Raw genomic sequence first — 15,433 nt, 5'->3', positions numbered from 1 at the left:
ATACTAATGCAGGTTCCTCATCAACTTCCAACCATCAACCACAGAAATGGTGTGCTTTCTTTTCTCAATGGATCTAGTTACTTAAAAGGACCGTGGTTCCTGTTACTAATTAGTTTCTTATCTGTAATATGCTACTGTGGGAAGATTTAGCTATTAGAGGACACCATACTTTCAATATCTTGTACCAGAATACTATTTATGTAAAGTTTTTTGACATTTCATTTAGTATATTGTGCCTAGTTATAACCTTATTGTTTTCAACAGGGAAAAAGCAGCCGGAGACTGACTCTGACATGCAACCTGATTTAAAGAAATTAAGTCATTTAGGGTTGAAAACATCCTCCTTGCCTGACGAAGAGGTATGTTGTACCATGGGAGGTTTTTCTACATCTGTAGAAAGAATTATCTCTGTCTACTCAATATATTAGGCTGCTGTGGTAATTAGCTAAGAGGCCATTATATCTTTTTGGTAACCATATACCTGTATTTTCCTTTTGTTCTACAATTGAAATGGATTTAATTGTAAATGGACTGATTGTTATTGTTGACATAAATTAGGTTAATTGTTAGTGGTTTAAACATTATACTGAGATCTTTTACGTACTTACCTATCAAAATTGGTATGACAATGAATGTCAGAATTACACACCAGAATGCAGACATGAAAGCACATAGAATGAGGGGGGATAGGTTGGTTGATTATTGAGTGATGCAATATCTCATTACATAGTATGGGAAATGTAGTACGTTACATAACTCCTGAATACCTAATCTTTTAAGTACTACATTTAATAACTCATGATTACATCACTTTATTGTAAAGTCTCTAACTAAGCTTTTATTGCAGATCAAAGTATGCGTAGGTCTTAATTATAAAAATCATATCTAAAACCCTACTATAATTGTCATATTACATAAACTTGCTTGTTTCAAAATGAAACAAAATTTTTGAACAAGCAAGATGTTTGCAGTCCACTGCTAAATTTTTCCATCAACTATTTGAGGTGAACTGTATTCGATGAGGTTGATGAAATACAAGTTATGTCACCATCTTCCATCTAACCATTGATTCACCAACCGGATGAGAGCCATTGTTAGCCAAATTGTCAAACTTTCCAGCATAGAACTTGCCTTGTTCATCAAACTCACCTCCTTTACATTTTGGAAATACAACATGTCAAATTTCTACTTTTACTTCAGTGAGGAAGCACCATGTCATTACACTCTCATTGTCACACTTCCTGAGGGCCTTACCCTCTTCATGAAAATCAGTAGATAAGGCATAATGAATATGCTTCTTACCTTCCCTTTTCTCTAGATTCTCTTTTGCAATTGTTAACTTCTCTTTATCATCTAATAGTCAAAACAAACCCAATTCTTCAATACCCGTATCAAATATCTTTTTGCTCTTTTTGTCAACAATAAAACATCTATTATTATAGAAGGCTATCTAAGTGTTGGCTATGCTTGATAATCGAACTAACAGAAAGTAATTTTTTCTACAAACCAGGGACATATTAAACATCCCTAAATAAAAAGCTCTTACTTCTCATCTGAATTTGCACACTTCATTGCTTTCAATCTGTATTTTTATCTGCTGCTCAAGACAATAGACTCAGAGTTGGATCTGTTTTCAACAACATCAATATACAAATCTTTTGATTAGTTAAATGTTCTGATGCTCCCAAATCAATGTACTAATCTGTTTTGTTACTAGAAACTCTATTGCTAGTTACAAACACATAAAATTCTTCTAACTCTTTACATTAGCTACATTGGTTTGTTTCTTCCCAGACCAAGCTTTGCAAGCATGCCCTTGGTTGTGTTTTGTTCCACAACCATGTTTCACGAAACCTGGCCTTATGTCCTAGCTTGTCACGATAAAATCACTTCATACTTTTCCAAGGTTTTTGAGTATCTGAATCAACACTCTTGCTGCCATCTTCATGCTTGCCTTTCCCTTTCAACTATGCTTTTAAGGCTACTTGCGAATCTGCATTCACACTGTTGCTCCCAAACTACTTCTTCCACCTATCCTTCTACAAAGTTGTATTGCGTAATTGCTCAAGTGTTAGACTAAGTCATCTGACACGGGGATTTGGGATTCGTAGGATACGGGGATTCGAGTGCCGGATTCAAACACGTTCACCCCCCGAAACAGGGCACGTAGGATTCGTTATATATTATTTTATATATATATCTATCTATATATATATATATATATTAAAAATTAGATATTTCTTACACAAATTCTAATTAATGATACAAATTCATTGATTTCAAACATAGATCTTCATCTATAGCATGCATAGTACATACAAAATTCAAATAAATGTCAGTGGTCACATAAATCATGATTCATAAATGAAAGACAACATACAACTACAAGATAGTAAGATAAAGACACTGACAGCTGTAGTTTTCTCATTGAGTCATCAAATCAAAATGTGTTACATAGGTAGTGCTGGTGCAATGCCAATGGAAAATAGAAATAGAAAATATAAAACAACTACAGGTATACAAAGCCTCAAGGCAATAGGTAGCCCATGAATCATGAGTCATCAATCCTCAGAGTCATCGTTAGAATCAGCATCAATGTCCTCATCATCATGGTCATCACTGCTCCCCTCTGCATCCTCCTCCTCCCCTGTATCCATAGTCGTCTCTGCATCTGCTGGTGTGGAGGATGACCCCTCTAAAATATCACCGTCATCAAATCTAACAGGCTCTAGCACTGGATCATTAAGATCCATGTTGGCCAATGCCAACTTCCATCTAACCATTGATTCACCAACCGGATGAGAGCCATTGTTAGCCAAATTGTCAAACTTTCCAGCATAGAACTTGCCTTGTTCATCAAACTCACCTCCTTTACATTTTGGAAATACAACATGTCAAATTTCTACTTTTACTTCAGTGAGGAAGCACCATGTCATTACACTCTCATTGTCACACTTCCTGAGGGCCTTACCCTCTTCATGAAAATCAGTAGATAAAGCATAATGAATATGCTTCTTACCTTCCCTTTTCTCTAGATTCTCTTTTGCAATTGTTAACTTCTCTTTATCATCTAATAGTCAAAACAAACCCAATTCTTCAATACCCATATCAAATATCTTTTTGCTCTTTTTGTCAACAATAAAACATCTATTATTATTGAAGGCAATATCTAAGTGTTGGCTATGCTTGATAATCGAACTAACAGAAAGTAATTTTTTCTACAAACCAGGGACATATTAAACATCCCTAAATAACAAGCTCGCTCTTCTCATCTGAATTTGCACACTTGCATTGCTTTCAATTTGTATTTTTCTCTGCTGCTCAAGACAATAGACTCAGAGTTGGATCTGTTTTCAACAACATCAATATACAAATCTTTTGATTAGTTAAATGTTCTGATGCTCCCAAATCAATGTACTAATTTGTTTTGTTACTAGAAACTCTATTGCTAGTCACAAACACATAAAATTCTTCTAACTCTTTACATTAGCTACATTGGTTTGTTTCTTCCCAGACCAAGCTTTGCAAGCATGCCCTTGGTTGTGTTTTGTTCCACAACCATGTTTCACGAAACCTGGCCTTATGTCCTAGCTTGTCACGATAAAATCACTTCATACTTTTCCAAGGTTTCTGAGTATCTGAATCAACACTCTTGCTGCCATCTTCATGCTTGCCTTTCCCTTTCAACTATGCTTTTAAGGCTACTTGCCAATCTGCATTCACATTGTTGCTCTTAAACTACTTCTTCCACCTATCCTTCTACAAAGTTGTATTGCGTAATTGCTCAAGTGTTAGACTAAGTCCCCTGACACGGGGATTTGGGATTCATAGGATACGGGGATTCGAGTGTCGGATTCAGACACGTTGACCCCCCGAAACAGGGCACGTAGGATTCGTTATATATTATTTTATATATATATATATATATTAAAAATTAGATATTTCTTACACAAATTCTAATTAATGATACAAATTCATTGATTTCAAACAGATCTTCATCTATTGCATGCATAGTACATACAAAATTCAAATAAATGTCAGTGGTCACATAAATCATGATTCATAAATGAAAGACAACATACAACTACAAGATAGTAAGATAAAGACACTGACAATTGTAGTTTTCTCATTGAGTCATCAAATCAAAATGTGTTACATAGGTAGTGCTGGTGCAATGCCAATGGAAAATAGAAATAGAAAATATAAAACAACTACAGATATACAAAGCCTCAAGGCAATAGGTAGCCCATGACTCATGAGTCATCAATCGTCAGAGTCATCGTTAGAATCAACATCAATGTCCTCATCATCATGGTCATCACTGCTCCCCTCTACATCCTCCTCCTCCCGTGTATCCATAGTCGTCTCTGCATCTGCTGGTGTGGAGGATGACCCCTCTAAAATATCGCCGTCATCAAATCTAACAGGCTCTAGCACTGGATCATTAAGATCCATGTTGGCCAATGCCAACTCAACACTGCTGTCCAGACCCATATCATCAGGAAAGACATCCCACATCTTTGTCTTTCCCCTCAACCACTCTTCCCTCTGCCTGTAAATTAGGGGATTCGAATCCCAGAAGGGGACACATTGTGTCCTAATGGGAATCTCATACGAGTCCCGTTAGGACACGACATGTCCCCTTCTGGGATTCGAATCCCATAAGGGGACACGTTGTGTCCTAACGGGATTCGTACGACATGATGTGTCCCATACGAGATTCGTACGACATGATGTGTCCCATACTTGAAAGTGCTATTAAGTGAATAATGTCAATGTATAAAATATGACCACCCTTTTAAGACACTGTGAGGAGCCACGTAACTAACAAAAGGCAAGAATCCATGTCTCATTGCCGGAGCGGTGGAGGCTTGAAAAGACGATGATATTTGGAATATAAGGGGACGAAGGAGACATACAGAAGGGGTTTTTTATAGAGAGACAAAGGGGTTTTTTACAGAGAGATAGAAGATGTTTTTTTACAGAGAGACAAACGAGGTTTTTACGGAGAGATAGAGGAGGTTTTTACGGAGAGACAGAGTTGGTTTTACACAAAGAGACAGAGGAGAAATTTACAACAGAGAACCAAAAAGGAAGATTGAGCCTTATTGTTCTTGAATCTTTTGGGGACGGGGGCCAGAGTGTTTCAATTGTGAAGTATTCTGAAGTTGGGTACCGAGGTTGTGTCTAGTTTGGCAGGGAGAATTTGGTCATTTTGGTAATGGGAGCACATTTGGAGCTACGACAAATCGGTATCGACTTCAAATGTGGAAGTCAGGTATGTATCTTTCTATTAAATTGATAAGTTCTGGTTTAAAATATCACTGTCTAGATTCTGATCATCGATTTTGTTAAACTTTGTTAATTTTATGAAATTAGGGCTCCACATCAAGTTTCAAAAATATATAAAAAAATGCTTACAAATACCTCTTGTTCTTTGATTACATTGCCAAGCCTTCATAGTGTTGGAAAATGGATAATGGCAACTATTAATTTTATTTTCCTTAACCTTGATAATTGCTTGTGAATCTTATTTACCTTCTTTTTGTTCTTTAGTTAGATCTTTTTATCAAACAATATCAAGAACAATAATAGCAACAATAGAGGACACAATTATTAGACTCTCAGCCAGGGCAAAACCCCACCAAGGGGCAAACCCAAAAATTGTTCTCTTCTTAGAATTTGCTTCAAATGAGATACAAGGACCCAAACACTAGATCAAGTCCTTCTCCTAGTGCCTTGTCAGCCCTTCCTCAAGTCTTTGCTTGATTCTGCACCAACCAACTTCAATACTGCAACTTCGACTTGCCAACTTCAATACTGAAACTTGTCCTGGAACTTCGACCCTGCGATTTCAGCTTTGCAACTTCTCTGGAAACCCTAATTCAACCTCCTCCTTAGACCTTCGTAGAGCAAGACAACTCTCCCAAGGTTAATGTTGGTCAAAGTTGTCATTGATGTCAATATGGCATTATTGGAAATGGCAAATATTCTTGTGATGCATGAAATGCCCTTTTGTGGTGTTTCCCTATCCTCATGCAAACCCTAGGAGAAAACCCTATGCATGAATGATACCCTAAATACATATATAAAACTCTAGATACATATGCTACTTACATGGAAAAATACTAAATGCATATGAAGTCTTACACACATGAATGATGCTCTTATAATGCCTAGCTACCCTTGCAAATGATGAGCAATTATGGAAGGCCCCTATACAAGCATTCATAACTTTGAGGCATTCAAGGATGAAGATCTCATTTTGGTGACAATCCAAAAATCTGTCTCATACTTTATTACAATAAACCACAATTTTTATTTATTTTTGTGTCATGGCGATATTATCTTTTTAAGATCTCTTCACCACCTTGTAGAGAAGGTCAAGGGTTTTCCAATGAATATTTACATGCCCTAAAATTCCTTGTCATTAGTGAGAAATAAATTTTTTAAATTTAAATGTTGAGAAGTGACAAAATACCCAAGTCGATTTGTGTAGGCTCATGACCCTTAGCCAAAGGACACATCTTTTCACCAAAGATCAAAATTAGTATAAATAGAAGTTCGAATTCATCATTTTGAGTCCTGACCATCCAATTTCGGTGAAGGAGACACATAATTCGAATAGGAACCACAAGAGCAGATAAGAGGACGATGAGGACATTGAAGTTTACAATTTTGGCATTTTTTGATTGGGTATACCTCAGGTATCATTTGTGGAAACTCGGACCTCTAGTAAACTTGGCACTTGTTAAACTCAGTTTGTGGGGGAAGTACAGACCTTGAAAACAACAACCTGTGACAAGTCTCTTGAGGGAGGACAATGACAAGTGAAGAAGAACAATCTCATTTTGGAGAGGCTCGGACACACTTGTGGGATTGCAAATTTGTGCCTCAATTAACTCCTATTCAAAGACTTAGATCATTTGGACTTGATCTCCGTCTTTTTTTAGAAGTTACACCCACAATTAGATTAATACCCATTAATATTTTACTTTTCCTAAGTTTAGACTTGGGAACTCCATGAAAAATATTAATTATTTTAATAAAATCATCTCTGGGTGGAATTTCCCAAAACGATTTTTGGGTTCTATGGAATGCATGTGCTCAAGCCTCCCTGCAAAATTTGAGGCCTAGAGCACATTCGATGCTACCCCAAATCAACACTCCCTCTTAGCGAGGAATGTGCTCTAACAATATACTGCTGCTGCATACTTTCTCTGACCCTGAAGCATTGTCCTTTGCACTGCTGATGTCTGACATGCTGTCCACCAACTACTGTGCTGCTGCAACTGTATTGCTGCCTTTGACACTACCACTGTCAATGCTACATTTGTACTACAACTCCCTCTCAAATAATGCATCTGCTATGATGCTAGCAGTGCCACTGCTAACACTGCATCCGTATTGCAACTCAGTTGTTGAGAGAAGCAATTGAAAAACATCCAAAATTACTGAACTAACTGTGTTCATTGTGATACCACGTGAATGCTGGAGCTTGACTGCTGCTAGCCTCTGCGTTGACCCTCTGAATCTACTGCACTGCTGCTAGCCTCTGCTCTGTGCCATCTGCAATGTTGCCAACTCTGCTCTGCGCTGTTCAATCTCTGGCGCTCCTACCCACTGCAACTGTCTCTCCGACACTCCTTGACACCATATGACACTAGTCCATCTTGCTACTGCAAAACTGGGCTCCTGTAGCAAGGTATTGATCCAAGAGGTGGACTCCTCAAGGATCTTGCCCATTTGTAGCTCTTTCGAACTACAACTCCAAATCAGCCCACCTCCCTCTTGAAGGTATCTCTGTTGTCATGGCGAACTCCTCCTCTTGTTCGATCTTTGCGGCTGCAACGTTAAGATTGTGCTTCTCATCCTTGTCCTTTTTCTTCAAGGGTCACTGGGATGCATAGTGGCCCATCTTGCCACATCTGAAACACTTCACCTTGGAGACGTCCTTCTTTCATCTTTATTGCCCCTGCTATCCCTTCGATGCAAGGGCTGCATTCTCCTCCTCCTCCTTGGGCTTCGACCCACTGCTGCTGTTGCTTCCGTCAAGTTTGACCTTGACCAGGTCTCTCCTCAACTCCTCTTGTTTTAGAGCTGCCCACATCTCATCCCAATTAGGCAATGTTGCTCTACCCAGGATACTATGGACAAAGACTTGCCACTCATCTGAGATAGAATTGAGGGCCAGTCTCACTAACTCCGAATCTTGAGGTGTATGTCCTGCAGCGGACAACTCATCACGGGTCTCCTTTAGCTTCGTGAGGAATGGATCCACACGTTCTCCCTTCTGCATCTGAACAGATCTCAACTTTTGCTCCAAGTACATCTTCCACTGCTCGGAAGATCCCTGATACAACGTGGCCAAGGCATCCCACATCTCCTTAGCAGTTTCTCTGCTAGCAACGTGGCGCACCGCGTGATCCTCAACTCCATGCAGGATCATCCTCTTGCCCTTTGCCATCTCAGCCTTGTAGTTCTTTAGTGGATCTGCTTCCGCAGGTTCAACCACCACATTGTTGACATACGTTTTGAGGGCATGCTCATCTAGAAGGAAAGACATTCCAGCCTTCCAGATGACATAGTTGGATGCTCAGTCTAACCTGTCCAGATCCCTCAAGCCACTGGTTGCCATATCCTCTGAAAACTGTCGAACAACTCCCTCTTTCTCCCTACTGCGTAGCTTCTAGGCTGGCTTACGTACTCCTTGATGGAGCTGGTAAGTCTACTACTTCTCTGCTGCCTAGCTAATGAGAAATATTGATTTCCTCGGCGAGAAACCATTGAGGAAGTGTTCCCTCACTATCCGATTTGCTTCCTTCTTCCGACGACTTTTCTGCCCAGCACTCAGCTTGCAGAAAACTACGTCCCTCTAGCTCTGCGTGGCTGCCGTAGCAACATATTGATCCAAGAGGTGGATTCCTCAAGGATCCTGCCCATCTTTAGCTCTTTCGAACTACAACTCCAAATCAGCCCACCTCCCTCTTGGAAGTATCTCTGCTGTCATGGCGAACTCCTCCTCTTGTTCGACCTTTGCGACTGCAACCTTAGGATCGTGCTTCTCATCGCTGTCCTTTTTCTCGATCCTTGCCTTGGAAAATTCTCGATCCGACAATCTTACCTCTCTGTCGAGTCACTCAGAGAGAGACAACCTCAAAAATAGAGCCCTCCTGGCTAGAACTGCGCAATCCCTCAGGGGATTCAAACTGTTGCTTGCCGCAGCAAGTTGGCGCTTGCTTTAGTGCTAGATTTGTGGTTCTTGTTTCACATCAAAAGCTTTGATACCATGTGAAAATTCCCAGATCTAACAATCTCTGGAATCCTATTACAACCAACTGAATCTACTTCACCTAAATCGTTAATTACATTACAAACTTGTTTCATATTTCTTCTTGAAATATTGAAGTAAATTACCGAAGCAACCTACACCAAATTAAATATGATTCTGAAACATAGAAACTGAGCAAGGAAATACAAACACATAGGACACCGTTATTTTTGGAAAAGAGTCCTCGAAAAAACCCAATGTGGGAAAACCATTGCAACAACTCTGAGGGTTTATTATTATTAAGTAGTAGCAAATTTTGAATACATCTCTTGAATACCTCACACGATTATTCAATTACAGAGAGAAATACTGGCAGAAAGAATTGTGAGATTACCTCACACTATCACTGGAAATCCTGGGTGTTCCAGCCCCAGACTGATTGCCCTTGGTTTTTTTGGCTGCCTCTGCGCAGTATTTGCGTCAATCTAGCGTCAACCTCTTTGGGGACTGCGTCACTTCTTTGGTTGGTCGATTTGCTGCCCAGCAGACTTGATTTCTGCCACTTGGTCTCACACCCCGACTCTTGGCTTTTGAAACTCGAATCCCCTCTGCAAATTTCAGACTCCTCATTGGCTTCTGCGTTGCCTTTGCTGGATTACTCTCTGACTCTCTTTGCTGATGATTCTCCGGCTAAGAAAATCACTCTCTCCGGAAGCTATCCTTGCCCCTCTGCTGCGAGAAATCTCCTCAATCAAATTTTCCTCCTGAGAACTTCTCACTTCAGAAAATTGATTGCTTGATCTCTCTTGGTGTGTTTTCCAAATGACCCTCAAGCCCTTTCTTATATCTTCCTGTTGGGCAACAAATGACCTAGATTAACTCCTAATCAGAGGCTCATATTGTTTTGACTTGATCTCCGTCTTTTTCTAGAAGTTACACCCACAATTAGATTAATACCCATTAATATTTTAATTTTCCTAAGTTTAGACTTAGGAACTCCATTAAAAATATTGATTATTTTAATAAAATCGCCTTTCGGTGGAATTTCCCAAACCGGTTTCTCAGTACTTTGGAATGCATGTGCTCAAGCCTCCCTGCAAAATTTGAGGCCTAGAGCACATCCAATGCTACCCCAAATCAACAGTATGTAGACCACTGTAAATGCTCGGATTTGGAAGAAACTCGGACTTGTAGCTTGTCTCTTGGACCAACATTTGACTATAATTTCGGTCCTGTAGCAGCTAGTGGAGAAATAACAATTACAGTCACCTGTGGTCACAGAATTGTTGGGGAAGCTCATCAAAGCTCAGACAGTGAACCTGTGGGCAGTGACCCTTGAACTTATAATAAATACCTCAGACCTTTGTAGTGGAGGGTTTGGAACTGTGATCAGCCTACAGGAACTCGGATAACTGCTTATAGACTGAACCTTGTAACCTGTGATCCAAATCTTTGGCACATGCTTTGAACTTGTGGTGAATAAGAGCCTTCAACGGTGATGAATTTGGAGGTGTAATGGACCTGTGGCCTAGTCAAGGATGAAGGCTTGAACAATGCAGATCTTTGGAGCCTATCTCTTGGCCTTTTTGAGCAGCATTCTTGAAGTCTCCTTGGAGCACCATTAAATACATTTCGGAGCAAACCAGAAGCATCTTTTGGTGCAGTCTATTGGTCAACAACTTGGTGACAGAGTTGAAGTATTTTGGAGTAGATCCAAACACTTCTTTGAAGGCAAGCACTAAGATTGTTTGGAAGCGTAATTTGGGTCTTGTTTGAAGTATATCTATTGTGCAACATACAATGAAGGCATTTTGGAGGAACAATGCTAAGCATTGGTGCTTGGACCTGTGAAGAGCAGCCTTTGAGAAGAATTATTGAACACTGTTGGAGCAGTTTTGGATAGACCCCTGTAGACTTGAAGACATCTTGTTGAAGCTGATCTTGAAGTACTTAAAGAGTTGGTTGTTGCAGAACTTGGACAACTTATTAAAGATCTTGGATACATCAATAAAGTATTAGGACCCTTGGGCAGTGAAATTTGGAACTCTTGGAGAGTTCTTGGGGCAGCATATGTGACACTTTGAAGATTTCTTGAAGACATTTTGAAGGCATCCTTGGAAATCATGATTCATTATTGAAGGCTCTCATGATGTGACCTTGGAGAAAGTGTTTGGGTAACATGAAGAGCTGTGGAGACACCTTCATGAGAAGACAAAGTTGTCATTGATGAGCTAAGTGCCTTGGAGATTGTTTGAGGGTAGTGCTGAAGGTGAAGATATTGTCACGGCTCGTTGCAGAAGATATTGAGAGTCGTAAAGAATCATTGAATCCATATTGAAGAATTGAAGCTGTGGGTTGGAGCCCTAGAGTATAAGGGTCCTCAAGAAGACCAGGTTGAAGCCTGTACCAGAGATAGGGTTGGAGCCCTAGAGGTTGGTTCCTCAAAGTGATAAGCTTGGAGCATTGGGTAGATAGGGTTGGAGTCCTAGAGGTTGGTTCCTCAAAGTGATAAGGTTGGAGCATTGGGTAGATAGGGTTGGAGCCCTAGAGGCTAGAGCCTCATGAAGTCCAAGTCGGTGCCTGGCAAAGTACTGGTTGGAGCCTGGGTGATTGGAGATTGGTGTCTTCATCTAGGGTTGGAGCCCTACACTACATTGTACTTGATTTATTGTTCATTTTTTGTTTTACTTATAAGTGATCTAACTGGAAAAAATAACAATTGAAAATAAACACTGATTCATCCCCCCTCTCAGTGTTTCTAACAATCGGTATTAGAGCCCATACCTTCACTCATAAGCCTAACAACGTGAAGGTAAATCCTTAGAACGCAAATGGCAAAGCCAAGGAAGAAAGCCTCCAATCCTTCTAAATATTTCTCTTCTTCAACCGTGAAAACTGAAGATAATCAAATTGGAAAGCTCCATTGTTCATTGGAAACTTTGATATATGGAAGGCAAGAATGAAGAATTTTTTTGTGGCTCAAGGTTTTGAAGTCTGAGAATTAGTGATTCCTGAAAGCACGATGGAAGAAGAATCCAAGGAATATAATGCAAGAGCGGTAAAAGTAATCTTGAGTGGGCTACCAGATCTTATAAAGACCAAAGTGGAAAAATGTTCTTCAACAAAAGATATGGGGGACAAACTTCGAGAGCTTCACTCGAGAGGAGCATTGACCATGACCTCTAATCAAGAAGATGATGAAAAGCGAGAAGGAAATCTAGAACCATTAAAGGGATTTGAAAACAAGAATGAAGACATCAAGACCAAGAAGGATCTAGAAGATGAAGAAAATGAAGATCTCAATGCGAAAACTTGTCGCTGCCCTAGAACAGATAAGCAGTTTGAAAAACGAAAATGAGGAACTCGAGAAGCAATCACAAGATGATGATTATGACATTGACAAGACAAGGAAGGAAGTTGACCTATTCAAGCTTCAAGTACAAGAAAGAGACGAGGAGCTCACCAAGCTTGAGGAATTCCATCAAAACAAAAACCATGAAGAAGTCATATCCATGACAAATCAATTGGATAAAGCAAAGAAAAGGGAAGACACTTTATCAAGCCATCTTGAACAAAGTCACAAGACTTGAACAAACTTGAAGTGAAAATTGGTCAATACAAGGAAGAGGTCTCCTCCCTTAAATCTCAACTAGAAGAAGCAAAGAAACAAGCACAAGGAGCTGAAAGGGTGATGGAAGCTTTGGTCCTTTTGAAAGGACAAGTTGATGAAGCAGAAAAGGAAAGAAATACCATGACATGCCAACTAGAATAAAAGGATGAAGAAATATTCAAACTAAAATCATATATCATCTCTCGCAAGGTCGAAACGTGAAGCAACAAGGATAAAGGAAGAAATGGAGATCGGTCTAGCAAAGAAGGATGAAGAATGCAAGAAAATGAAAGAAGAAATTGATCTCCTCAATAAAGAAGTTGATCATCTGAACAAGTCTGAAGAGCTCTCAAACCCTAGATGACATCCTAAGTCATCAAAGATCCCCTCTTGATAAATCAGGTCTTGGTTATGTAGGTGAACCCTCAAATAGAAATTATGTAAACACAACAAGAGAGATAGTGAATTCAACCAAACATCAAAATTCATCAAATTCGTCCTAATTCCTCCACAAATTGCCACCAAAATTCTCTAAAGAACTGGCCGAAAATCCAAAGTGTGATAATCTCAAATAAGAGTGAGCCTCTCATATTTATACAAGTCTCATTAGTTTGAATTTCTAATGAGGAAGCCCCTGAAGTGTTAAAAAAGATACCAAATCCTTGGTTACAAGCCAACCAAGATAGCCTTAACATTAATTATTATTTTATTCCTCTTTTAGCCCATGTAATTAATGCAAAGTGCTCTCCAAGGCTAGCGTTCAAGTCTCAAGTACTGAGAATGAGGGTAAGGGCCTAAAAAATGATGAATAAGAGGGGGATGCCCTCCAAATGCTACAAAACATCTCCAGACCCCAAGTTGGGCCCAATGGGCTCCAAATGGGTCTCCAAATGGCTCAAGATCAAGTCATTGCTCCATCAATGAGGGCTAGAAGATGACACATGCCTTACCATGTCTCTTTGGGTGAGACGAAACCTCCTTTAGGCCCTGGATCAGATGCCAAGTGTTGGGTGCAATGTGTAGGTGTTTGGGCAACGTGGTCCAAGTGCATCATCATATCTGTATAACTAGGGCATGAACAAGCAATGTGGTGGTGCTGAAGAAGCCCATGGTGTGGCAATCAATGCTTTGCATGGTTGGAGGCCCATGGCTCTCAACACTCACCCAAGTGCCATTATAACCCTCTAGAGGGCTTGGATCCTGTATAGGGAGGCCAAGTCCATGATGAAGACCCACCTGCAATCTTGTATAAGATCCAATGCGTTTGCTCACCTTCCAGTATAACAATTCATTAGTGCAATTGAGTAAATAAGCTAGCTAATCCAGGGCGTAAGTGGACACTTCATGGTGGCATGCCCTTCCAAATGGATTTTATATATGTACTAATGTTTTCTTTCTTGACGAGAGAGGTTAATGAAGGACCCTATTAGGTGGTTTCAACCTCTAAGGGAATGACAGGTCCATAGTATATCCATGAAATGGCAGGTGTTGTGTGAAATAATGATGGAACAAAATGGGGGCAAAAGGGAAGGCTCCAAGTTACATGCCATGGTACAAGGGTGGCTAAATGAAGGAGGCCCACACCTTGGGTATATGAATGTAGGAGAGAGCAATCATGGTACATGATTTACTTCGACCCTTGTTTTTCCACCCTTGTTCATATGCCTTTTTCCTTTTATTGATTTTATTGCTCGGGGCTCCACATTACCCACCAGGGGTTGGGACAATCATGGGTTCCTTATTGATGCAGGGGCACTCATAGGGGCATTAGGAACCAAGGTGATGGCCATAGTGATAAGGGGTAGAGCTCATGTTTGGCTTTTGCCCATGTGCTATATTTTATTGTCCCAACCATCTTTTGCATTTTTTGGTACATTTCTTGTTGTATGTGGCCATATTATGCTTTTATCTTTATTTTTAGCTGCATCAACCTCTAGGGCATCGTTCCAGGCTCGACCGAAGATGTGGACAAGGGGAGGGGGTGGCTCACACCTTGTGGACCTAGATGGGAAATTGTGAGAAAGGGCTTGTAATGATCGAAGGGGAGTGAGATATATGTGAAAATTTCTGAATCTACACATCAGAAATCCTATTGCAATCACTGGTTTATCATCTCCTACTCGTTCTTTACATTCAACAAGTTATTTAATTATTTAAATAGCGATGAAAAACACTATTGCAGATTACAGATATATACAAATCATGAACTGAAATAAAATGAGACAATCACACAAGGGACACCGTTAGTTTTGGACAATCGTCCCCGAAAAAACCTAATGCAGGAAAACCAGTGCAACATATAGAGGGTTTGTATTATTAAGCAGATTTATGAATATAACTAGGGTGCCAATTCCGGCTCACCCAACAGAGAATAAACCTGGCAAAAGTACCTCTATCTGGAGACAGATATTTTGGTGAATCCAACAACTAGATGATCAAACCCCACAGATGACAATGTTGTCCCCAGTGCTGGGCAGCGATGGCTGCTCCAAGCTTTGCGTTGGAACTGCGTCACCCTCTCAGTGAGCCTCCCTTGCTCAAAAGTCGATACA

At 40.0% G+C, this 15,433-nt stretch overlaps 1 protein-coding gene across 6 annotated transcripts in view; it reads left to right on the top strand.

Moving 5' to 3' along the window:
* Window positions 1-15,433, top strand: part of LOC149138257 (uncharacterized) — a 190,880-nt gene that overhangs the window by 33,565 nt on the left and 141,882 nt on the right. For all 6 annotated transcript variants that reach the window (XM_089446641.1, XM_089446638.1, XM_089446642.1 and 3 more), the window contains exons 4-5: window positions 13-49; window positions 265-359. In XM_089446641.1, coding sequence (XP_089302767.1) covers window positions 13-49; window positions 265-359 — 132 coding nt within the window. The remainder of the gene's footprint in view (window positions 1-12; window positions 50-264; window positions 360-15,433) is intronic.

The sequence above is a fragment of the Pinus tabuliformis genome, chromosome X, assembly GCF_031772625.1.
Source record: "Pinus tabuliformis cultivar Carrire ecotype Pingquan chromosome X, CPIR1, whole genome shotgun sequence".
In the NCBI taxonomy this organism is placed as follows: Eukaryota; Viridiplantae; Streptophyta; class Pinopsida; order Pinales; family Pinaceae; genus Pinus; species Pinus tabuliformis.
Note: the sequence above shows the minus strand (reverse complement) of the source record. Positions and strands in the feature narration are given on the sequence as shown.